At 39.3% G+C, this 24,267-nt stretch overlaps 1 protein-coding gene across 2 annotated transcripts in view; it reads left to right on the top strand.

Annotated features, from left to right (window-relative positions):
• Positions 1-853: 853 nt before the first annotated feature.
• ass1 (argininosuccinate synthase 1) overlaps positions 854-24,267 on the top strand; it is a 28,633-nt gene continuing 5,219 nt past the window's right edge. Inside the window, exons 1-12 of one of the 2 annotated variants that reach the window (XM_088010932.1) lie at positions 854-1,000; positions 1,602-1,715; positions 2,866-2,934; positions 3,218-3,406; positions 5,252-5,308; positions 5,401-5,475; positions 6,371-6,441; positions 6,532-6,562; positions 13,636-13,726; positions 16,803-16,887; positions 17,461-17,525; positions 22,817-22,948. In XM_088010932.1, coding sequence (XP_087867058.1) covers positions 1,614-1,715; positions 2,866-2,934; positions 3,218-3,406; positions 5,252-5,308; positions 5,401-5,475; positions 6,371-6,441; positions 6,532-6,562; positions 13,636-13,726; positions 16,803-16,887; positions 17,461-17,525; positions 22,817-22,948 — 967 coding nt within the window. In that variant the 5' untranslated portion in view covers positions 854-1,000; positions 1,602-1,613. Of the gene's footprint in view, positions 1,001-1,589; positions 1,716-2,865; positions 2,935-3,217; positions 3,407-5,251; positions 5,309-5,400; positions 5,476-6,370; positions 6,442-6,531; positions 6,563-13,635; positions 13,727-16,802; positions 16,888-17,460; positions 17,526-22,816; positions 22,949-24,267 lie in introns of both variants that reach the window. The other variant, XM_014986405.2, reaches the window with a different exon arrangement.

Consider the following 24,267-nt stretch of genomic DNA (forward strand, 5'->3'; position numbering starts at 1 on the left):
CAAGTTGACAAAATTGTGACAAAAATAACGCACCACTGAGAAAACTAATTTTTACATACACCAAATGCCATCAGAAATCACCCAGTGAATTGCATCTTTATCACTACCAAACATTACTTTAGTTAAAAATGTTACACGGTTAGTTGTAAAGGCTTGATGTATCTAGGTTCTACCTTTACCTTTATTTTCTTTGAGTAGCAGCTTGCAGAAACAGAAAAATGTTGACGGGTGAGATTTTTACCTTTGCTTGTAATATTGTCCTGCTTAACTTTAGCAACAAGTGCCATGTGTGTCCAGCTTTGGATCCAGAGTGATGAACTCAAATGTGCAGCAATAACTCTGGTGAAAATGAACCAAACTTTGTCGTTTGGAAAACAAAAAAACCCTGTTTTAAGCCTTGCTGCAGTTTTTAATTGGTTTCTGATGGAATTTTCCTGTGATCAGAACCATCTAGGTTTTTATGAACAGTTTGTTTCTAAGATAAAAACATTCCCACAGCATAATGTTTAATAGTAACTAACTTAATCCTTCTGCACATGGTAGAGATTTAGGAAAGCTTCAGTCTTTAAAAAAGAAAAAGAAAAAAAAAACTCCAACGAACATTTCTAATGTTATATCGACTTTAATTATAAAGGCTTCAGAATAAACACAGCTAAACTTAGTGCTACAAAAGACTGTCTGTATCCCATAAAAATGCATTAAAAGAAAAAACATACATACAGAACAATAAAAGATTAAACACAAAAAAAAAACAACCACAATTATTTGGGTATTGTATTAATTTACAATATGTTTTTTTACATCAACAATTTCTGTGGAGGGGACGGATGAAGGGCAGTTAACTGATTCTGACGTCACGAGCACGATCTTAGTGACGCAGCGTGGAGTGGGCCAGTATCAGTCGTTGAACCAAACGCGCTACTGCGCCTCGCCTTTCAGTGTCCGGACCACGTCGTCTCATACCATTCAGTCATTCATTCATTCATCATTGACATCTTCCGTAAGTACACTTTAATTGCGTGTCTGTATGTTTTGCATTTAAATGCTGTTCCTGTCATTTCAGTGTTATGGCAACCCAATATGGCTGTCGTTTATAAACGTGATGTGTTAAAAAAAAGAAGAAGAAAGTCCTGCAAAACACGTTCTGTGGCTCATCTTAAAACCGAACAAAGCAGGGGGAAAGCACACGGAAACTGGAAAATATCCATAGATTATATGTATTTCTTTCTGACATATTTTTTTCTCATTAGCAGGCAACGCTCCTTGTCTTTTTATGAAACCACCTGTTGAGTTATCATTCTTCTAAAACTTCTCCCTTTTGGATCTAGTTTAAGATTTAATATCACGTATAAGTTTAAAGTTTGTGTCATATTTTGTTGCTATATTTAATGTCCCATCTAGAGAAGAAGTAGGGATTAAGGCAGAATTATTATTTTTTTCTGTGATTGATTGTGCTGTCAATTAATTACAAACTAATTACTTTTGAATGTCTAAAGTATCCAAATAAACCTGTCTGCTCACAGTTCAGACTAATTAGTTTTCTGTATGACATTATGTGACTGATAGTCTACTCCACTGTTGCTTTGCAGCTTTTGACCCAGAGATCCCTCATCATGTCTAAAGGCACTGTGGTTCTGGCCTACAGCGGTGGACTGGACACGTCCTGTATTCTGGTGTGGCTCAAGGAGCAGGGCTATGACGTCATCACATATTTGGTAAGGTTTTACGACAGGTGTTACCATAGCAAGTGGCTCCATCTGTCACCCAGCTGCTTTTGTATGTCAAGTACCTCTCAGGTTTTACGGTCTGCTGCTAATGCGTTTTGTCGAGGCACGTACAAGTTGACTGTAGGCACGTCTCCAAAAAGACAACAGCACTGATTATCTCTGATCATTGGATTTGTCTTTTGTGCTAGGCTATGTCTGGATGGCTTTACTGTTTGCCCCCCGGGGTAACTAAGAACTGCTATGCAGGCAGATTTTCTTGCTGAACTTCGCTCATTTGTTTTGTGGTTTGCTAAATGGGGGTGGGAGGTGATCAGCACGACACGAGGTGCAGGATTAAAATGGACGTGTGTGCAATGCAGTGGTGCAAAAAGACTTACAAAGATATCACCTATTAGTGGAGAGAAATGTATTGAATCAAGCGCATGTTGAATAATATATATATATATATATATATATATATATATATATATATATATATATATATATATATATATATATATATAATTATTATTATTATTATTATTATTCAATCAGCAGTTATTTTTTTAAGTTAGTATTTTGCTGACATATTGCAAATGGTGTTGAACGTCAGGATTTACCCTCCGGCTCTTCCTGCTTGGTTGGGTGTGATTCATTTTTACAAAATGGGGATCACTGGCTGAATTATTATGGGATAAGTTATTCATGTGTGCAACAGCAAGCACAAATTAGGTTTTATCAGTCATTTGTGATGTAAATATGTTTTCTGTTTTTTATTTGTGCTTTCAGTCATGTTCATAATAACTCATGTAAATGAAAATATATAGTTTGAAATGCTTCCATTATGTTAGTTGTTTTATATTTATTTATTTATTTTTTCTGGGGCCTTCTTGCTCAGAGGAAGACATACTCTTAATTTATGTTTATTTCTGGCTTCATCTGTCAAGAGGTTGTTTTATCTCCTCTGAAGATATGCTTTGACTTACAAGAAGAATGAATGAACACTATTAACTTATGCATGGACACGAGGGCTTGTGTGTTGATGCATTTAGTGCACATATCAATGTGTTTATTGTGGCTCTTTATTATTAATTTATTTAAAAAGTTTCATTATTTGTTTTAAAAAGGCGTTATATTAAATTCAGTTGTCTCATTCCAGGCTAATATTGGACAAGATGAAGATTTTGAAGCTGCGCGGAAGAAAGCAGAAAGCCTCGGCGCAAAGAAGGTGAGAGACTCTGAAGTGAGACCCTTTGGTTGAATATAAGAGACGTTTAGGCAGATTAAAACTAAGCAGCTGCAGCGTGTACTGTTTGAATGAGATCTCAAATGATATTTAGGTGTTACAGGGATATAAATAATTGTATTCAATGTTATTTTGTCTACATTTTTTCCAAACTCACACCAAACACTCATGTTTTTTCTTAAAACGACAACGTCTCATATATTTATTAACCTCTATTTAATTACAAAATAAAGCTATTTGAGGCCTGATTTGTGTTCACGACCAGGTTTTCATTGAGGACCTGCGCAGCGACTTTGTGGAGGACTTCATCTGGCCGTCGGTTCAGGCCAACGCCGTGTACGAGGACCGGTACCTCCTGGGCACGGCCATAGCGAGGCCCTGCATCGCCCGTCGTCAGGTCGAGATCGCACGCAAGGAGGGGGCTCAGTTTGTGTCCCACGGGGCCACCGGCAAGGTAAAAGGCCCTTTCTCAGAACAAGCTAGATAACTAGGTCACTGCACCATTTAGGCCATAGGTTTACAAGGTTGAATTTTAACCATTTAGAAAGTTACCGTTTTCTGTGATTAAGTCATCCATTCACTGGAATGCAGAGATTTTCTGAATACACAGTTCTGTACTCTGTATGAGTCACCATCTAAACGATTAATGTATGAATCCACATTTTGTAGCATCTCTAAATTGGTTATATAATCACAACTTCCCTAATTGTCTAAAAAGCCAACATCTTTAAGTATCTTTGCAGATTAATTTGAGCTCATTATGCAGGTTCGCCATCAAACAGTCATCAATCTCCATTTCCATGTTCGTCTCATTAGGGCAAATTTCCGTCTTCATCTCATTAGGACAAATGACTGATTATGTTTTAAACTGTTTGTGTGGCTCTGGTGCATGCAGACATATTGTCTGGTGATATTTGTTCTGACTGGCGTTTGGAAGTCATAAATATGCAGATTTGGATAAATCAGCAGAAAATGAGGTGAAAGTTTGTCAATCTCTTGTAAGCAGACCTGGAATTTATAAAAGTCTGTAAATACAGTTATTACAATGATGTTATTTGAGATGCTTTGGTAAAAAAAAAAAAAAAAAGTTGCTCATTTTGAAAAAAATATTGGATCAGCCAATGTGACTCAAAGTTATTTATCCTAATCTGTTCAGTATTATTGTCCATTTGAAATTAAAACTCTTTTGCAAAAAGTTTTATTTTTTTGATTCTTTTTGTGAGTCCTTTTCTGACCAGTAGGTGGAGCCAAATTTCCAAACTAACTAACTAGATGTAGATAAATAATGTTTGGACAAAAATCAATCATGCTTCTTTGAGTAAGCATAGAAAATATCACCTATTTACTTTATCCTGTAACAATTTAGAGCTGAATTGTTTCACGATAATCAAATCAGCTGGAAGTATTAGGCAACCTTTTTTTTTGCCATGCTATGAAATCATCTCAAACTAAAAACTATAGAAAAGGTTAAGATAGAATTTTAACAATATCATCAGATAGACACCATTCTAAAATATACTGTATGTATCTTAAGAATGTTTTGAAATTCATACTTATGTCTTAAGACATTTATAAATTTTATTTTGTTAGCCCATATGTTACACACTACTGAAAATAATAAATACAAGAGAACATACTGATCTCTGAAAGTGAGGAGATCACTACAATAAATTGATACTTGCCTATTTTCAGGCAGAGCAATAATTAAACTTAAAAAAAAAAAACTGGACCACAAGAATGGACAAAAGTTCATGTTCATCTTGGCAATTTACAGTGAGCAGGGTGGCAATGAGGAGAACAAACCTGCAGCAAAAAGTGGCTTCTTGGTGTCACCAAGTCACCATGACAACAATTAGTCAACATGCATGAAAAACCTCTTTTTTTGTCCTGCCATCGCAAATGTAAATTTGTAAAGCTGTAAAGCTTGCTAACTTGTTTTAGAATTGCTTGATAAATGTGGATGGCACTGTACTTATTTTTAAAAAAAATATAAAATCAAATTTTTACCGCCTGTTGTTGTCATAAATTATTGTGATTTCTTTGTTATTTCAAGGTCTTTTACATCTTTCTGCCTCGTTTATGTTCATCACCATCAGTGGTTGTACAGAACTGGCCACTCAAAGAAGTGAAGCAAATGTGTGAAATTGTGGGGATTTTGCGTTTGTCTTTAACTGTTTTGTCTAATTTTATTGACCAAATATGAAGCAGATTTTTTTTAAGTATTTATCAAAAATACTATGCAGGACAGTTATACCAAACTGCTGACTGACAGAGATAAAACCAGTTTTCTACCTTTTAGGGAAATGACCAGATACGCTTTGAGCTCACGTGCTACGCTCTGTACCCAGAGGTCAAGGTTAGTTTGGTGCTCTGATTTTTTTACATAGGACCTTTGGGTTAACATGCAGAATACTATCACAACAACTGTGTGTCTGTGTTTTGTATCAGATCATTGCACCGTGGAGGATCCCTGAATTTTACACTCGCTTCAGGGGGAGAACAGACCTGATGGAGTACGCACAGGTAACTACAGCCGTCTTTCTCATTGCCAGTGTAGAAATAAGGATTTCACATTTCTTACTGATGAGTCTGTCAACTCAAAGATGTTTTAGTTTCGTATTTTGAGATGAAATGCTCCTGTTTGCAGAAGGTAAAAGGTTTAGTTTTAAAGTTAATTTTTACCTTATTACCAGGTCACTAATATACCTTTTGATGTCATAAATATGTTGCTTTGTGAAATTAGAAACATTTAGAAGATCAGTTCATGCTGTATTTCTTCTCTGTTGCTGTTATAGATTTATAACTTCTACATACTCAGCAATAGCTCTTTATATTTCGTTCAGTTGCTTTTCCACTTTCTATCTCTTTTAACTCCAGCAGCTTTTTTTCCCCACCAATGATGCACTATTTTTTTTTTCCCATTTGTATTCTAATTTCATTCATTTAGCATTTTTTAGCTTCAGATTTATACCTTGTTTTAATTTTCACCATAACAAACTCCTCTGCCCATTTGTCCAGTTGGTTCATCCTGGGCAGTTTCCTCCACTAGAGGGCGATCAAGATGTTTTTAGTAAACATTTATTTTCTGCTTGCATGTGGCCCCTTAGTGATATAATACAGCCTTGAAAATATATATATTTTCTCTCTCTCTCTCTGTATTTCCCTCTCTCTCCCTCTCTCTCTCTCTCTGTATCTCTCCTTTTTTTTTTTTTTTTTTTTTTACCAATATGCTAAAACATATTGTCAGTGTTTTGCAGTTTTAGCTTTGGAGGACCAAAGGATTCAGAGGTTTCACAGCGTGCGGGGAAATCTGCTGCTTGAATTTGTTTTTCCAGAACCTCTTCCCACATATGTGTTTATCGTCTTTCTCAAGTTGTTTTCTGCTATGTAACATATCAGCGATTTTGTTAAATCACAGAAACATGGCATCCCAGTGCCGGTCACTCCTCGGGCCCCCTGGAGCATGGATGCCAATCTCATGCATATCAGGTGAGGACGACTAATGTACAGTACACTCTCGTATTTTTTTTCCTGTTAAAAATAAAACATAACAAATTCTTAAATTGTATCTCTTTACAGCTATGAATCAGGCATTTTGGAGAATCCCAAGGTAAGTTGTTGCTGATGTTGATCAGAAGGACCTTTAACCCTTATTTCATCACTGTTTTGCGATTTGATTACAGGGAAGTTGAATCATTTCTAAAACTTTTATGATAATTCTGGGATACCAATATATTCACAAGACCTTACTGAGTTGATTTTGCAGTATAGTATTTGCTGACAGTGCACGAAGTATATTTATGAGCTTAGTGTTTTATGCCACAATTCAAGCATCTTCTGTAACCAAATCTGATCAATCAAACGCACCCTTAAAACCAAGCCCCAAAATTTGCACAATCTGTTAACTATTTTCAAAATGTTTATTGTTTTATTTCACCTTGATGGAATCTGGGGTCAGTTTTAATTTAAATTCATTCGTTTATACATCCAGTCATTGTTTTCTGCATGTCTGATACTGGATCCTGTAAGTAGCAGGTCCTGGATGGAAATCCAGACATCGCTCTTGTCAAAGACACTCTCCAGTTTATATTTTGGGGCTCCCAAGACATTCCCAGGACAAAAGAGATAAAGTTTCCTTCCAGTGGGCTCTAGCTCTTCCCCTGGGTCTCCTTCCAGGGGAATATAATTGGAAACCTTAAGGACTTCCAGAAAGCATCAAATTGAGATGCCAGAACCTTCTCAACTGACTTCTTTCAATACGAAGAAGCAATAAATCTACTTTAATGCCCCCACTCCATTTATCCTTCTCTTGTTTACTCCTAAACAAGACATCAGCTTAACTTGAGTAAGATACTGATCTGCAACCCAGAGGGCGCACTCCACCTTTTTCCAGTTAAAAACCAGGACCTCAAACATCGAGGTGTTGACTCTCATCTTTGTGGCTTCACACTCGGCTGTGCTCCACTCTAGTGCTAAAGGTTATGGTTTTAAGATGCCAAGAGAATAACATCATCTGCAAAAAGCAAGGATGAGGTTCAAAAACCTGACATTCTCTTTGCCATGACTACACCTTGAGATCAGGTCCAGAGTCCAACCTGCACTGAGATCAAGCTTGACTTTTGGTTTTTCTAACATTGAGTTTAAAAGCATTCCCAGCACCTTGAACACCTGCAGCACGCCCAACAAAAGCCCTTTTGGGACATGGTCATAACCCTTCAACAGATTCACGCAGTAGACTGGACAGACGAACTCCCATGGCAGCAACATTGGACGTCGGTTCTGGAGGACAAAATCCACACTGCTCCTCCTGAATCTGTTGTCTCCTAATAAATCAGGGCCACTTTTCCAACACACTGGAGGACATTTTCGAAAATAGGCTGCTCAGGTTAATATGAACATGAATGTCAAACATGAAAAGCACACCCACACCTAACTGGATGGATGTTATGGTGATCTTTTAGTCCATTTTCTCAAGTATAAACCACGATAGAGGGACGATATTAAATGCTTTTCAGAAGTTGAATACGCCAAACATTGTTGCACAGACCAGTAAAACTTCTCCACCTTCTGATGACCCAAGCTCGGCTGACTCGACCACAGAACCATGAGAGAGACATGAGTCTGATCTCTGCCAGAGGTGAGAGGTCAGTGCAATGTGCACTGTTTTCCCGCTGACTGACCTCCGAAGCTCCCGTCCTATGGTCGATATGTCTGCGTCTGCGTCTCTCCTCACCCCCGGGTTCTCGCCGGGCCCTGGGAAGAACCTGGGACACACAGACACTGACTTGTCGTCAGCAACGCTTCGACTAATTCCCGATTTCATGGGAGCCTGGGAGGGGGGAAGGGTTAGGGCGTTGCGCCCAGATGGGGCCTCCTGAGTTCCAGCCCCAGCTCCTCGGGACCTCATTGTCTGGACGGCCGCGCTGCCGCAGGCTGCGACGTGGGAGGGGAGCCACTTCATCTTGACACCGTGACACCAAAATGTCACCAGTAACAGTTAAGTACAAAGACAGTTTGCCAGACAGATGAGTCCCCGATGCACAGAGTGTCGTAGCGAGGAGAGGGGTCCCGCTCTGCTGGAGAGGAGATTCAGGGGCAGGGCCACTGTAACTCACAGACCTCTATCTTCCTCGCTGCCCCTTTCCCACCCCTTCACTTCGTCTTTAGTGCCCTGTCCTTTAGCCGTCCTGTGGAGAAATGTTTTGAAATGAATGAGGCGGGCCGGCTCAATAGCATAGCGATGTATGATGACAGCGCTCTGTAACTGATTTCATTCAAGGGCTTTGCTTTGGACCATTTACTCCAATACTGAATCGATTAATAGCATTAAATACAATGAAATATTTATGGTGCAGAGGTCTGAAGTGGTAAAAGGATTTGAATACATTACTGGAGCTTTGAAACATGTTTAATATTTCTGCTAATTTATGTAGCCACAACCTCCAGGCCCTCTATTTACATTCTACATCTATGTTTATGTTTATTAAGTGAAGCGGTTTCTGGATTACAAGTACAGCTGAAACCAGATGCAAAAAACACACAATGCTTCTTCTTATCTGATATTAAACTGTCTAAACTGTCCCCTTTTTTGGTCCAGGCTCAATTGCAAACATTATTTCTAAGTAGCTAAATAACGAACGAGTGATTTTTTTTTTTCTTTTACAATAATTTTATCAAGCTCACATATCTACATACCCCAGGATCACCATGACTTTAAACTATTTGGGAATATCCAGATGATGCTGTTGCAGATTTGTAAGCTAATGTTAGGCTAAATGATATTGAAGTTAATTGGGGTACACCATTTTAAAGCAACACTTCAAGCAGCAGCTGAAATACCACTAAACTTGGAAGAAGCCATAACTATGAAAGGTTTGCAAAAAACATATTACGATAATCCTAAGTATATCACCAGATTAGCTACAAAGTAGCTTGAGGTTTAAAAAGTCAGTCTTTGACTAAATGTATTATCTTGTTTCAACTGTAAATAAAAATCCAAACTCTTACACAAATTAAGCAGATTATTAAAATCTAATGTACAAAAATCACAACAAATACCAACCACGGAATATCAGCACAAACGCTTAAACTAGTTGTCGAGCATGGTGGTGGAGGGGTGATGATTCGGACTAGGTCTGCTGCCACACAGAACCACTTCAATTTGCCGTCATTAAATAGACCATGAATTCCTCTGTAAACCAAAAAGATTTATGAGGTTAATTGACACAGTTTGTTTCAACACTGAAACTTGACCAAAACCGTGTCATGAATCATGACAGTGATTCAATTTTTACTGACCGAATTGTTTTCACTGAATATTGTTTTTCAAGAGAAGGTGGTGGAGTTCTGTCTATTCTTTTTTTTTAATTATTGCACTTTATCTTACATTTAATCTTACATTGGAGTTTTGCGCACTACCTTCATCCTTATATTCCAGGGTTTTTTTTAATTTTTTTCCTGGAATACAAGATTTATTTCAATTTACCCAAAATTAACAAATGAAACAGCAACACATTTGAATTCCTAAACTAACATGTCAGATTGTGATCAATCTAAGAAGTCATCTAAGAGAGGTCTGCTTGTTCTCCGTATCTCCACTGTGTATCAGCCTCTGTCCCTCCTTCAATTACAACCCCAAAGGCTAAGGCCAGACCCGGACCATTCAAATGTCCCCCTTTGCCCCCACCTGTAACACAATGGTCCCTCTTTGCTCAGTGCTGTCACATTAGGAAATGTCCGAATGGTCGCTCATATGTTTTCCTGCAGATAGGAGCCAGGAGAGTTCAGGTTACTCTGTTATTAACAACGTATCCTTCCTGATAACCCCAAACCTTGTTCTTTTCTGACACAGTGACCTTAAGGCCTTTATTTACTCATTTGCATCTGGCAGCATTAACCTCTGTGAAGCAATGCAGCTTCGACAGGTTGTTATTGTGTTATTTCATACATTTGCTGTGCACCTGGTAACTGCATTAGGTGAGTATTTCTTATTAAATCATTTGAGGTTGTGGTTGGTTGGCTTAGAAGATGCAACAATCTGATGCAAAAGCGTTCATAATCTTTTATATATTCACATTTTGTCATGTTACAATTGCAAACTTTAATGGATTCTACTGAGCTTTAATGTGACGGACTAACATAAAGTAGTGCATATATTGTTTATGAAGTGGAAAGAAATGGTACATTGTTTTCCGGATGATTTAGATTTTTTTAAGTAGCATTTCTTTCTTGTAATATTACAGTTTGCAAATAAAAACTCCAGTTTATAGATGAAATGTACCTCAAAAGAGTTGGATCTGTAATTGCGCCAAACTGCAGTACAAGGTTTTGAGGACTGAGTAGAAATTTACTTAAAGCTTTTTTGGGAGGTTTTTTATTTGTAAAACAAAGTTTGAAAACTAGACTTCATTTTCCTTCCATTTCAATTGCACTGCCATGTTGATCTATCACTTTGACCGTAATAAGAATTTTTTTTTAGAAGTACCAGCATTAGATGAGAGCAAAGTGTGGCGGTAAACTACTTATCTGTTTCATCACGCCTCTTAGTTGTGCATTACTTTTTGTTGGCCTATAATGTAAAATCCTCCCGAAAATACATCAGGATGAAAAGAAAGTTATGCAAGGTAATCTAAATTACAGATTTAAGAAGCGGTTATTTTATTTATAGGTATTTTAAAAACTATATTTTTGTCTCTTATTCTGGATTTTTCAAACTTTTACCCCATATCAAAGCTAAAAAAAAAAATTTTTTTGAGTTTCCAATAATTTCTTAGGTAATAGCTTAAATTTTTACATTTCTTCGCTCATCCCTTCCCTCCACTCATGAGCACCCAGAGCCCATCCTCAGGATGCCCGACACTCATCCTGACTCATTAAAACGTAACCTCAGTCTTAATTACAACCTCTGTCACCGGTGAGCTTCCCCGATCTCACTGGGCTCTTTGATCCGGGAGGCGATGAGCCGCTGCTCGTGTTGACTCAGAGCCAAGGGAGCGAAGCGCAGAGCCTCATCTCACTGAGAGGAAATGAAAACTTGTTTGCTGCTGGTCATGCGGCCTTCTGGTAAGATGGATGGTCAGCGCAGAGCCTGTGGGGGTAGGAAATGAGCTTGTGTGTGTGTGTGTGTGTGTGTGTGTGTGTGTGTGTGTGTGTGTGTGTGTGTGTGTAGGGGTGCGTGTGTGTGTGTGTGTCTACATGTGAATGTGTGCTTTGAAGCAGAGAGGTCAGAGCTTGCCGTGTGCCCTCGCTGCCCTCAGGCCTGATGGGCTTGACCTGTGAAGAGATCTCCGCGTCCAACTCGGCCTCCGCCGCTGTCTTCATTAAAACTGACGGACACATCGTATGTGCTAGAGAATAGAAATCCCGTCTCCTGCAGATTACATGTGTATTGTTTTATTCTCGGCTCAGATTGCTGTGTTTGCATTTTGATAAGACGCGCCGACTTGAGACATGGTGATTTAAGCATCACTTCCAATCTGGTGCACCGAAGATGCCCCTCTTCCCCGCTTTCCACTCCTACTCCTACCTCTGCCTCCTTCGGGGCCCTTTTGGCTTTGATTGAAACCCAATGAGGCAACTAATAAGTGGAAAAATAGAAATTTACTTGCTTTAAGTTCATGCGTCAGCCTTCTTTTTTTCTTTTTTTTTTTATTCTCTTGCTGTATGGGGCCACATTTAGCACAACAATATCGCCAAGGCAAAGGCAGCCAAAGGAGCTACTCAGCGCTACATGACGGTGCGCTTCACGCCCCATTTCCCACCAATACCCCTGGCCCCCCGCCTTCTCCATCTTTACCTTTGCCTCTCTTTCAGGGCCACGGCTTTGGGACAGGTCCACCTGCAGGGGGTTTGAATTGAAATGCATTGATCTCCTGCTCACTAGAAACAACCCTATTGGCTTAGGTTCTTTTCTTTGCGTTGCTTTCAGGAAGTTTAAACTCTTGCTGCCGGAACACGGATGAGTTTTCACACATTGTAGTGTGTGTACATCAAAAATGTAATCTTAGCTGGGTTTTTTTTTGGGGTTTTTTGTGGGCTTTCCTAGGCTTCATTTAATTTATGTGCATCAGAAATTTGACAAAGATGCATTAAAATGTTGAATTAAAAAAAACCCCATCTGATTTAAGCTGAAAATAAAGAGCTTTTCTTGTCTTTGTTTATGTATTTATTTTTGCTCAAGCATATTGTTTCAACCAACAGCGCTTTGTATCTGAAGGTTGAAAAAGCCCCCCAAAAGTATTTATTCCACCCTCCCTTAAAGAGGGAGCATCAAAAGGCTTTTTAGAGTAGTCATTTTGTCCCTCTCCTGCAAACTCTCATTTGGCATCTTTCAGGGCACTGAAGCAGAAAATAAAGGAGAGGGAGACGCTCGCCTTCTCTCTCAATTTTTGTGTTTAGTTAAAAGGAAGGAAAGTGATTGCGCTGCTCGTTTTCCCCTCGCTGACAGGCGCCGAGCGGATGCCGATTAGTTATTGTATGATCATTTCGAGTCTGGTAAAGCTTTCCATTTAAATGCACCCAGCAGTTATTTTGCATAGCTTCCTCCTCCCAACCCCCCCTGCAATTTGCCTCAGCTCAGGAGACATTGACCATCGTCTTGTCCTAATGCGGTGTAATTGTCGCAGGAGCACATCAGCCGGGTGGAATCGTCACACCACCGTGCTCCTTTAGGTCCAAACCGCGACTCACTGAAATCACTTAGCAGCCAACTGGAAAAAACAAAAAACAAAAAAAACCCGACAAATGTCTGTCAACCACAATCGCCTTCTGTGGGATTTGGTTTTTAGATGTTTGTTGTCGTGTGATGCCCATTTAGGAAGAATCTCCTGAAAATGAATCCGAGGAGAAACGTCACTCAGAAAATCAGAGCTGGAAAACTGGAAGATGCGTCGACAGCTATCCCACTCTTCGTTTCACTTTTCCTCTCCTTCCCCCTGCAGAGAAGGGCTTCCCGGAGAAAATGAAACCAAACAGAGGATAAAAATTGCACTTTTGTCTCCCCTGTGCTCTTGATGTTGTTTTCAGGATGGTACCTTTTTCACGCATTGTTCTCTCAGTTGCTTTACTTCCTGTCCGTTTTCTCCTCCTACTTCAGTCGCTGTGCTGTCGTCCTGACAAGAATCTCTGTGTTACTAATCAGGGGGAATGAAGATCGTAAAAGTTGTGGTTCTGTTTGTTCTTCAGAGCCATGCTCCAGCCGACCTCTACCTGATGACCAAAAACCCAGAGGATTCTCCAAATGTCCCCGATGTTCTGGAGATAGAGTTTAAAAACGGTTTGTATGTTTATCAGTGTCCCACCTGCTGACTTCCCAAAAAATCAGGTTTTTTTTTTTTTTTTTTTTTTTTTTTACATCTCAACTTAAAAAAATAAAAATAAAAAAAAACACCCAGATGTAGAGTTGGAAACATCTAGCATCAGAAATAACCATTTCGAAATAAAGACATTATTTATTTTCATCATCAATCATTCAGCCAATACGATTGTATTCATAGAGCACTTTTAAAATACTCAAATGTAACATAAAATCCCAATTTTACAGTTGGTAAAAACAAATCTACACTAAGAAATGATAAAATGAGTAGATAAAGGTATGATTAATTAACCAATAAATAGATTAAAATTATCATATAAATTGTAAAAACACCAAAACATATTCGTTATAAAGAAACATAAGAGCCATAAATAATTTAACATATACTTGAAATTCAAAAACCATGCAAAAAATAAAAGAGGATGAAACATAAATTATCTCCCATTTGTGATTAAATATAAATAAGGTGTGATTATAAGTCTAAATTGAACTAAAACAATATTTTAAAAAAAATTGCAGTTGAAATGGTATCAAGCATTAAAATATGGAGGCTCATTCCATATTTTAATTCTAATACAAGAGCCTTTAGAAGAACTAAACGATCTGGTGGGTTTGTGAGGTAGAAGCAAATCAAATAAACCAGATAGACCCGATTACTGTCAGATCAATAAACAGAACCAGTGTGACAACAAGAGGCAGGACAGAATATGTCAGATATCAACAGATCATGTCCTGCCTGTAGAAAATCAAGAACAGAGAAACAAAGTGAGGAAGGAAACACTTCATCTTGGCATTCTGTGATGTTAAAGTGGAGATGGTCATAACTGTCACTTTAAAGTTGACCCCCCTGCACTTTATTTCCACTTGGGGCCACCCAGACTTATCCTTAACCCCTTACACCATCACTTGGCCTAAAACAGCCCCATTTGGCCCCGGGGCCCAATCCGCAAGCCGGAAGCATTAACTCCAGTTTATACTCTGAGTCCAGAGGGCCCGGAGAAACGATCATAAGAGACGCTGGCCGCAGGGCCCCGGCCTGAACACAGGAAAGTGTCACATGTTTGTGCAGAGCGAAAATGGCAAGACACATCCAGGCCTGGGGGCGAGTGACACAGATGTTCCTTCATCCCCGGGGTGGCAGAAGTGCAAGAACATCAATCGGCTCTTCAGATCCCGTGAGGCTTGATGGACAGCTTTACGAGCCGTAATCCAAATTTTATGGAAGTTCAAAAGTTTGCCGGAGAGTTATGGTGAGAAAATGTGCTAATCGCTGAAGCTAAGGAAATGCCAGGCTGCTGTGTCAATGTGTCTCCCTTTACCAGCTTCCCGCAGAAAAAAGTTAACAACGGGCCGGACTGTGACCGTTCAGCTGGAGGTGAGGTGTGCTTTTGTAAAACGTTGATGCACCAGTAAAGCCTTGACTGGTTTCGCGGGTTCCTAGCGGCCCTGCTCTCCATTTTCACACATATTCTCCGGCCCTTTTATTGAGCGCGCTATGACAAAAGCTGTTTTAGTTGTCCACACAAAGGCCCGAGCCCACTCCTCCCTCTGAGCACAAGATCAGCAAAAGAATGTTTCGTTTCATTCCCCCCCCTCCCACCTTTTCATCGCTGCCTTTCTCACCAAAGTTTTCTCACTGATTAAAAAAGAATATATAACAACAGGAACCTTTTGCTCCCCCCCCCCTCCGTCAAACGCTCCATTCCCCATTACTCTTTTTTTTAAGGAGAAAAATTAAATTCATGCCTCCCTCCTGTCATGCCGAAGTAGTGTGGACGAAAAAGAGACAGAGAGGAAAAATGTAAAGCTGTAATTTTTCCTACAACTGTGTCTTTGCTCCCATTGTCTGCACTGTTAAGGGTGCAAAAACTGAAAATAAAGCAGCTAAAGGGAACGACGGACGGGCCAACCTGAGCCGAGCGAGGAAAATGAGAGCGGAGGGATGAAAGGCCGGCCCCCAAACTCCCACGTTCAGCTGATTTATTGGAGATGTTTATCAGATTGTTGGATATCTGAAGGAGTAAAGCACAAGATTTGGATAAAACATCGAGAAAGCACTGGTCAAGCATAAGATGCTCACCTGTAGGCCTAAAAGCTACTGTCCATCCATTCTTTGATTCCGTCAGCGAAGTCTAAAACTTTGATTCCAGGAAAGCTTAGTTGGAAATAAAAAACCCCCCAAAAAACCCGAAACATTAATCTAGGCATGGAGAGCATAGATTTCTGCTTTGTTTAGACTTTAAACTCTTTTCACGCGTCTGTTTGTTTCCCCACCTCCACCTTTGGCCCCTGCTGCTCAATGAGGGCCGTGAATAAGTAGGCCGGTGACAGTGATTGATGTGCACTTGGTTTAAGTGGCTTTGTAGAGGAAGTGTGTGTGGAGTAAACTTCAGTGTTTTGTTTTTGTTTTTTATGGAAGAATTTGTGTGAGATTCTGTTTGATGGCAGGAGGATGATGGATCTGCAGACGGTTGCGTCTTCTGCACACGCTGTGGAAAAAGAGACAAAAATCTCAGCGCTAAACAGAGGATGGGTAACAAAGCTGTGTAATTGAATTAGGTAGAGGCTGGTCCACAATTTCACAGCTTTCAAATGAGGAGAGCTTTTGAATTTATTAGCCTTTCTCACCGTTGCATATGTAAAGGCTTTGAGTTTTAGATGGTATTCAGTAATCTCTCTGAGACAAAAAAAAAAAAAGAAAAACATCTTCAGGATAATCTATCCTCTGTTTGTCATTTTTTGGTCTGATTAAATAAATATATTAGCTTCAATTTCATTCCCTATTTTTTTTTATTTGCTTCAATGGATAAAAGCATCCCTCTCTTTTTGTTTAACCAAATGTTGGCGGTGAATCTGTTATATTTTATGTTTTAGAAAGCATGTAAGTTTTAAAGGATGTGCATTTTATGGAGAAAGTTTTGATTCTGCAACTTTTTGATAAGGATATAAATCAAATTCAAACCTAAATATACTGTAGTTTTCGCTTTGAATGACCTGCTTATGTCAATTATCTGCCGGTGAAAACCTGTTTCTGTAGGAGTTCCTGTCAGGGTGATGCATGTGAAGGAAGGGAAATCCAAAGAAACGCCGCTGGATATTTTCTCATACCTCAATGAGATAGGGTAAGCGCTTTTGTGTATTAAAAGTAATAATTCTGGATTTCTTCACTATTATTATTATAATTATTTTGCTACTGGCATTAATTCTATGATTACATAACTTGTGGTGAGTCGCCGGACCAAACTCTAATGTTAAATCATATAATATATAGATCTGTAATTTTAAACCGCTTTGATGTAGTCCGATAAAATATCCAAGATTATGCATTTTTATTTATGCACATTATTCCTTTCAGCACATTTTACTAGAAATTGATTTTCAGAAAATTTAGGTACAAAAAATACCTGTTATATTTTAAGCACTGCGTAGGTTATGAACATTAGGTTTCAGATGTATTAAGTGTAGAAACAGTTAAAATGTGCTTTACCTTCAACATATGCATCCATTTGAACTTGGTTCAGAGGTTGATGCTATAAATTAAGGTGGTTCATCTGACAGATTTTTTTTTTTTTTTTTTTTTTTTTACCAACAAGTAACAAGAAGTAGTGAGTGAGAAATGCAGTTTATTTCTCCATTAGGTTCACCAAATTGGATCTGGAAGGTGTGTATAATTGTGTCCTGCTCTTTTCTCTCAGAGGAAAACACGGAGTGGGCCGCATTGATATCGTAGAGAATCGTTTCATCGGCATGAAGTCACGAGGTAAATCTTTCAAATCTGGATTTGTTTAGTCTTTTTTTTCCATTCCATTCTTACTGCATCTGCTAATTTTACACATTCTGGCGCAGTCATGGCAAAAGAAAGTACATCCTGTGTCATTTTTTGGAGATTAACATATAAACAATTTGTTCTTTAACAGGTTTTGTAAGCAAATACAATCCAAGGTCTAACTTCAAGTTCTTGAAAACACACAAAAGATTCAGCTATGCTATTCCTTATTAAACAAAAAAGAAGCCAATCTGGAAATGTTTGTAAAAAGAGTAAGATGACCCTAAAAATCCAGATGAATAAGATAAGGTAAATGTAACAGGTTGCACTTTTGTAAATAGGCAGTTTCTCTAAAAGAGCATCCGTCACTTCACTTCACTTCACTCATGTAATAAGTTGTACAAAAATCCTTATTAATCTTTTGAGTGCAGTGTCAACCTTTTATGCACTAACCATTTTTGAAAAAAATAGCTATTAATTCAAGTGCATGAAGTCATTTTTAATGTCATCCCTAACAACAATAAAATAAATGTATGTTCTTATTTGTTTATAATTTTTTACTTGTACTAAAAACAACAGAAGAATGTGTGCAAAAGCACAATGGAGGATCTGTGATGCTGAGTCTGTTTTTCTTCTGAAAGTCCTTGGAAACACATTAAATTACCAGGACATTTTCAGGAAGAATTCCTTAGATTCTGCTAGTAAAATATATAATATTTTTTCTTTAAATCTTTTTTTGTATGTTGTTTTTAACTGTTTTTGTACAAGCATTTTGAGTTGTCTGTGGCTGAAAGGTGCTATGTAGATAAAGTCGCCTTGCCTTGTGGGGACTTGAACCAGAATAATCTGAAATAATCGACCAGACATTAAGTCGGCGTTCTGTTTTGGACAACTCAGTCTTCAGATGTAAATATTGTAGAAAGCCTGTGATTTGAGCTGAAGAAAAGAGAGCTTAACAGAGGACCCAGGACTACAGAGATTGTGCAAATTTTGTATCCCCCAAACTTGTGAAATAATATAAGCTAACACTAAGTGCTCTCCTGTTTGCAAAAAGTATAAATTATTAACAGAACTGGTGATTTTCATATATTTTTTTTCTTTTCAATGTGGCTTTTTACCCGTCTTTACCTTAGGTGCCAGTAAGTGTTCAGGACTGCTAGTATTTTATTTTATTTTTTGTCAGTATTCCTTGTCTACATCTACAGGCTTTCATGCACTTTGCAGTTATTTTACATGAGTGCTTTAAACGTCTCGCTCTGCTGCTTCCATAAAATCGGGCTGAATGACAAACTCCTCAGGGGACATCTTTTCCTCTCGTTCACCAGGAATTAAGGTGTCGTAGTGATTTCCAGTCGTCTGTACGCTACAAAAAACTGCATACAGTACACTGAGAAGAGGATGTTGTTGTCGATGCTCCACTGGATACACGTAAATACGCAGTTGATTGCCTATTTGCCCACAATGTTTATCTGCGGTATTAACCATCAACTCTTAAAGCTCCTTTGTCGGGTCTCTACATGTGTCGGCGCAGCCGTTATACAAGGCCAGTGTGCAGTCCTGACTTTGCAAAGATGCGCCCACGAGGACACACACGGGCTCCTCTCTCCCCCCACCTCGCAATGCGCTGTGATTGGCAAATTGACTGGCCGGCCGAGTGTGACCGCGGCACAACGTGGCAGGTAGAAATTGGAAAATGGGAAACCCACTTTTCTCCCCGTCGGCTGAACAAAAGATCAAAGCTGTTTCCTCTTTGCGAGCAATAGGAAGAGGTGGAGCACAAGGTGCCCAAGTGGTTGAATAACTACCATCGAGCGCATAGGTTGGCCTCTTCTGGAGTGGCAGGTTGTGTGAGCACAATAGATGATGGGAGGGACTGAAAGGGGGACATGTCATACTTATTTGTGTTTGGGTCATATTTATTTGTGCAGGGTCAGAGAGGCGGATGGGACTCAAATGGTTTGTCAGGAATCTTGTCACTGTGCTGCAAAACATTCGACAACCTGTGTGCCGAACGAGCTGTCACGGTGTTGTCAAACCTCTGACTTGTGCTCCGATGAGGGCCTCAGAAGCAGACGGAGACGACTTCTTCGTCTCCTGATAAGCATGCGGCATCGTGTCAAACACGTCGACACAGAAAACTTTTCTTGCTTGAAATATTTGATCGTTTTATTTACAGTTTTGTTTATTAAAGTATTAAGAAACCTTGAAACTTTCCACCATTTGTCATTTTGCAACCAGAAAACCTCATGCATTTGCTTGCTTGTTATGCAATACAGCAAAGCAAAGTTGTTATTGGGAATTGAGAGAAAAAGGAGGGATTCTGAGTTGCATACAAATACAGATCTGAATCATTTGCATTCAGTCAGTACTTTGTAGAACCACCTTTGACTATAATAGCGTCTACGAGGCTTTTGTATGTCTCTACCATGATCTGCATGTAGAGACACAGTTGTTTTTTCCAGATTTCCTGGAGCTGAGCCAGACTGAGAACCACTTCTCAGTTTCTGTTCTTCATATGGACAGAATGTTCAAATAATCGGACAACAGATTCTCCAAAATAAGCTGTGAATCAGACTGGTTAATGTGTGTCTTGTCTGGCCTATCATTTTTGTTGGATGGCCATCTTTTGGTACTTTGTACTTTTATATTTCGGGTAATATATTCAACATCACATTTGATATAAAATGTTCAGCCCTCCGGATATCATTGTAGAACCCAAACTGTCGTATGTACTGTGTTGCTTGTTGCTGTTTTTTTCCTTCAAAACCTCCGAAATCTTCACAGATCAACTTGAGATTAAAACTGCGCACCAGCTTATTTTACTTCAGGATGATTTGATTGCAAACAATTTTTATTTAGGGCCATAAGTTAGAGGAGGCTGGTAACAAACACATGCTACTACTTTAAAATATCCTTAAAAAATGGAAACCAAGGACCATTTTCCTCACGCTTTACTGTTATGCACAACTATGTTGGTCTCTCATATACAGCCTGAATAAAATACACTGATTCTTCTGGCTGTAACTTGACAAATGTGGAAAAACTTTAAGCGATTTTTTTTTTGCAGAGAACTGTATGTCCTGCCTGTTTAAACTTGTGTTTTGCTCAGATGGGATCAGCTGAGGAAGAATTCAATCCTGCCCTGAAGCCATGCATCGTGGTTAGCATACCTGCAGCCGCCGTATAAAAGACTAAAACCTCTGAAACCACAGAGGGTCGCGTCTCCTTAAGCCCGACTAAAGCGCCACTGTAGAAGCTTAACCGGACAGTGTCCAATTATGGGCTGCAATCACTTAAGCTAGCTCTTTTTGGCAGCACTTAATCTGAGTTGTGTTTGAGGGCAGTTTTAACTTATCTGATTGGGGACAGCGGAAACGTCCCGGCGTCCTCTCTGTGGCCTAGTCACCAAAGCATTACAGCTCAAATGGGGATCTTTTAAAGCTTTAAACAATTAGTAGTTTTGCTAAGCTGGTTTTGTTTACTTGTTGCACCAGTCATTTCTCTAATCTGATGAGGAACCTTTGTGGGCATTGGAACAAAACGCTACTTCTGAAGATTTGGATTCTTACAAGAAACCCAACTTTGTGTCAAATTTGCAGAATATGTTAGGAACGGTGCATTTGATGAGTGAACGGCGCTCACTTTCTCCAGATTTTATCCTTCTTAGAAGTAGAGGTCATAGATTTCTCTTTTGTCTCCATTGTCAAGTCTGCCTTTCTGTATTCCCTCTGCCCTCTTTTTGTTTTAGCTGACATTTAAACGACAGCTTCATTTCCCCTGTCATGTACCTCATCTTTTCTCCTGTCACCCCCCACCCCTCCCTGTCCGGAGGGGGTAAATTGCAGGGTACTCGGGGCCCTGGTCCAGACTCCAGGCTGGCAGGGGCCTCCCAACCTGTCATTTACCCTGGACAAGCTTGTTCATGATTTGTGAGCTCTATGAGGGCCTGTCAGTCACATCGCTAATGACTAATAGAGCTGCTTGATGCCTTTTGCTTAGATGAACGAGGCCCATAAATGGCTGTTGAAGAATGAAATAATGACGGTAAAGCTTCGATAAGAGTGTCAGGACAGTGGAGCCGACATGCATCTCCTTACAGGCAGAATAATTTCCTAAGTTCCTTTTTTTTATCACATTAAATCACATTGCAGTCAGAAACTTAAGGGCATTCTAAGTTGCATAATTGTGAACTAGAAGGTTAATAATATTCTTTAAAAATAAATAAAAAAAAAGTAGTAGATGCATTTGTATTCAGTCCCCCTTACTGTCATGTCCCTAAATAAAGTCCAGTGCAACAGATTGCCTTCAGAAATTGCCTAATTGAATTGATTCTTCCTTCGTTTTCTGGAAGCCAACTCCATAGATAGAGGCCCCATGATTTGGCTTGAAAGCAGCACCGTCTTGCTGCAAAGCTGCAGTACTAACAATTGCCCAACCGTGTAATTTTGTTAGAGATCGTTATGATGAAGTTTAAGGTGGGTGAAGCTAAAAAAAAAAAGGTATCTAATGCCTTTTTATGGAAGAGTATGGCTTCAAATGAAAACAAGATAGGTTGTCTTTACCCCTTTATAAATTTCAAATCTCCGCATGGAAATTTTTGCTTATTTTAATTGTACCAATTTCTTTAAATGTCCTGTGAGTAAATATATTTGCCCATAACCCGAGACTGGTTGGAAAGTGCAACGTCTCCCCTTTCAGAAACAGTTGGGATTTTTCAGATGGCGGAAAGTGTAGCGGAATTACGGTCCTGTTAATTTGGCTGGATCGTCGACGCTACGTTCGGTCCAGAGAGGTTAAAGAAAACCACGAGAAGTCTTCTTTAAAATTTGCCACAGCACCTATAGGGGACGTGTAAAATGGCTGAAAGCAAAATATGTGTTGCAGAAAATACTTCACATCACCAAAAACATATCTCCATGGAGAAATATAGTGGTGACAGCATCATGCTGCATCATGCTGTCACCAGTAAACAGCAGCATGGTGCATGAAAAGATCAGTTCCTATAAATACAGGCAATGCTGCTGAACTAAGTAGTGCTTAAAAACTACTTAGAGCACCGGAGCTACAAAGGGCAGTTTTAGATTAAAGCATATTAATAGGGTAGAATGTCCTTTTCAAAAGTACAGATTTTATTGAGAATCTGTAGCAAAACTGATGAAGAATTTGCAAAAAAAAAAATTTCTACCACGTAAAATCTCAGTAATTTTTTTGTGTCAAAAACTCAGATGAATATAAAAACTTCTGCCAGTTGATGCAATTAATTTATTTTTTTCTCTTTTTGTCAGGGATATACGAAACTCCTGGAGGCACGCTCTTGCTTAAAGCCCATCTGGACATCGAGACGTTTACCATGGACAAAGAGGTCCGACGGATCAAACAGGGACTCGGCATCAAGTTCTCAGAACTTGTCTACAATGGTAAGCGTCCGTCAAGTGTTACAGTAGCTCATCCTTCAGTGCACCAGTTCTCATTTCTAGCATACAGATGTGAGAGGCAAACTTGCCATGTACAAATGCAAACACACCCACTGCGCGGTTAGTGTGTTTGCACATGTTTGTGAGCTTTTCTTGTCTCAGGTGTCTTAATCCCCCCTTCTGCCGAGTCCCAGGTCGTCTGCACCTTCATCCACATAATAGGATCAGTGCCATTACAGACCGACTGCTAGGCCGCTCCAGTTATCCCCTCTAGAGACGTGGAGACAAACGCTGACACACACACACGCGCACACACACGTAGAGGTGCTGTGTTCAGGAACAGGGCAGAGATTAAACCCATTGTGGGTTTAAATCATTAATAATTGCAGATTGCAGACGGCTGGTAGTGGAGGAGCTTATGTTAACAATCCACCTGCTCTGCATCTGTTTACAGCTCTATTTACCCAGACTATGATGAGGTATCCAGATATGTGCTAAGTACATTGAAAATATAGAAATAAATGATGGGGTGTGGTTATGATTTTATAGGTATATGATGTCATACGTTTGTACATTGGACAAAATATGAACTAATTATTTTATTATATTACCTTTACATTAAAAATTCATTACTTTTCAAGCATTATCTTAACATATCTCAACATATATTATAGCATAAAGAGAATCATTTAGCCATAACATTGACGGAACAAGCATTTACATCAAAATAAGTCAAGATACATAAGTAAAATCAATGTATAAATGTATAAAGATTGCCTGGGACTTTAATTTTCAGAGAAAATCAAAGCCGGAGCTCATTGTGCCTTTGAACATAGCCAGACGACGAGGTGGAGGTCGGGTGCTGATGAGAGGAGGACCCCTGCTGAGCGGGGTGTGCCTGACCTCTGAGCATATATAGACTCGTCCCTCGCCCATCTGTCCCTGGGCTCTGATGATGGTTCAGGTCTGCAAAACGCCGGAGAAGAAAAGAGTGTGTGGACTTTGCCTGGGATGAAGAGACACAGACGGAGACGAATCACATAAAAGATGTTGCTTTAGCTAATTCATGTTTCTTGAATTGGAGTTTTTCAAGGAGCAGCATTCTTCTTTATGCAGTTATGTATATCCTTCATGCTGCTGCACAATAAAGTTGAAGTAACACCCAAAATATTTGTAGATTTAGGTTAATGTTTCTATTTTTCTATTGGAAAGTCCCAATTGTTTCTTTGGAGTAGGGGAAGGGCTGAAGGAAACAGCTTTTAAGCCTGAATTTTTCAGACCACTGATTACCACTGGTGTATCATGTTTTATCTCACAGCCCA

This window comes from Poecilia mexicana, unplaced genomic scaffold (genome assembly GCF_051168715.1).
Source record: "Poecilia mexicana isolate PSO_F unplaced genomic scaffold, ASM5116871v1 scaffold_12, whole genome shotgun sequence".
Lineage (NCBI taxonomy): Eukaryota > Metazoa > Chordata > Actinopteri > Cyprinodontiformes > Poeciliidae > Poecilia > Poecilia mexicana.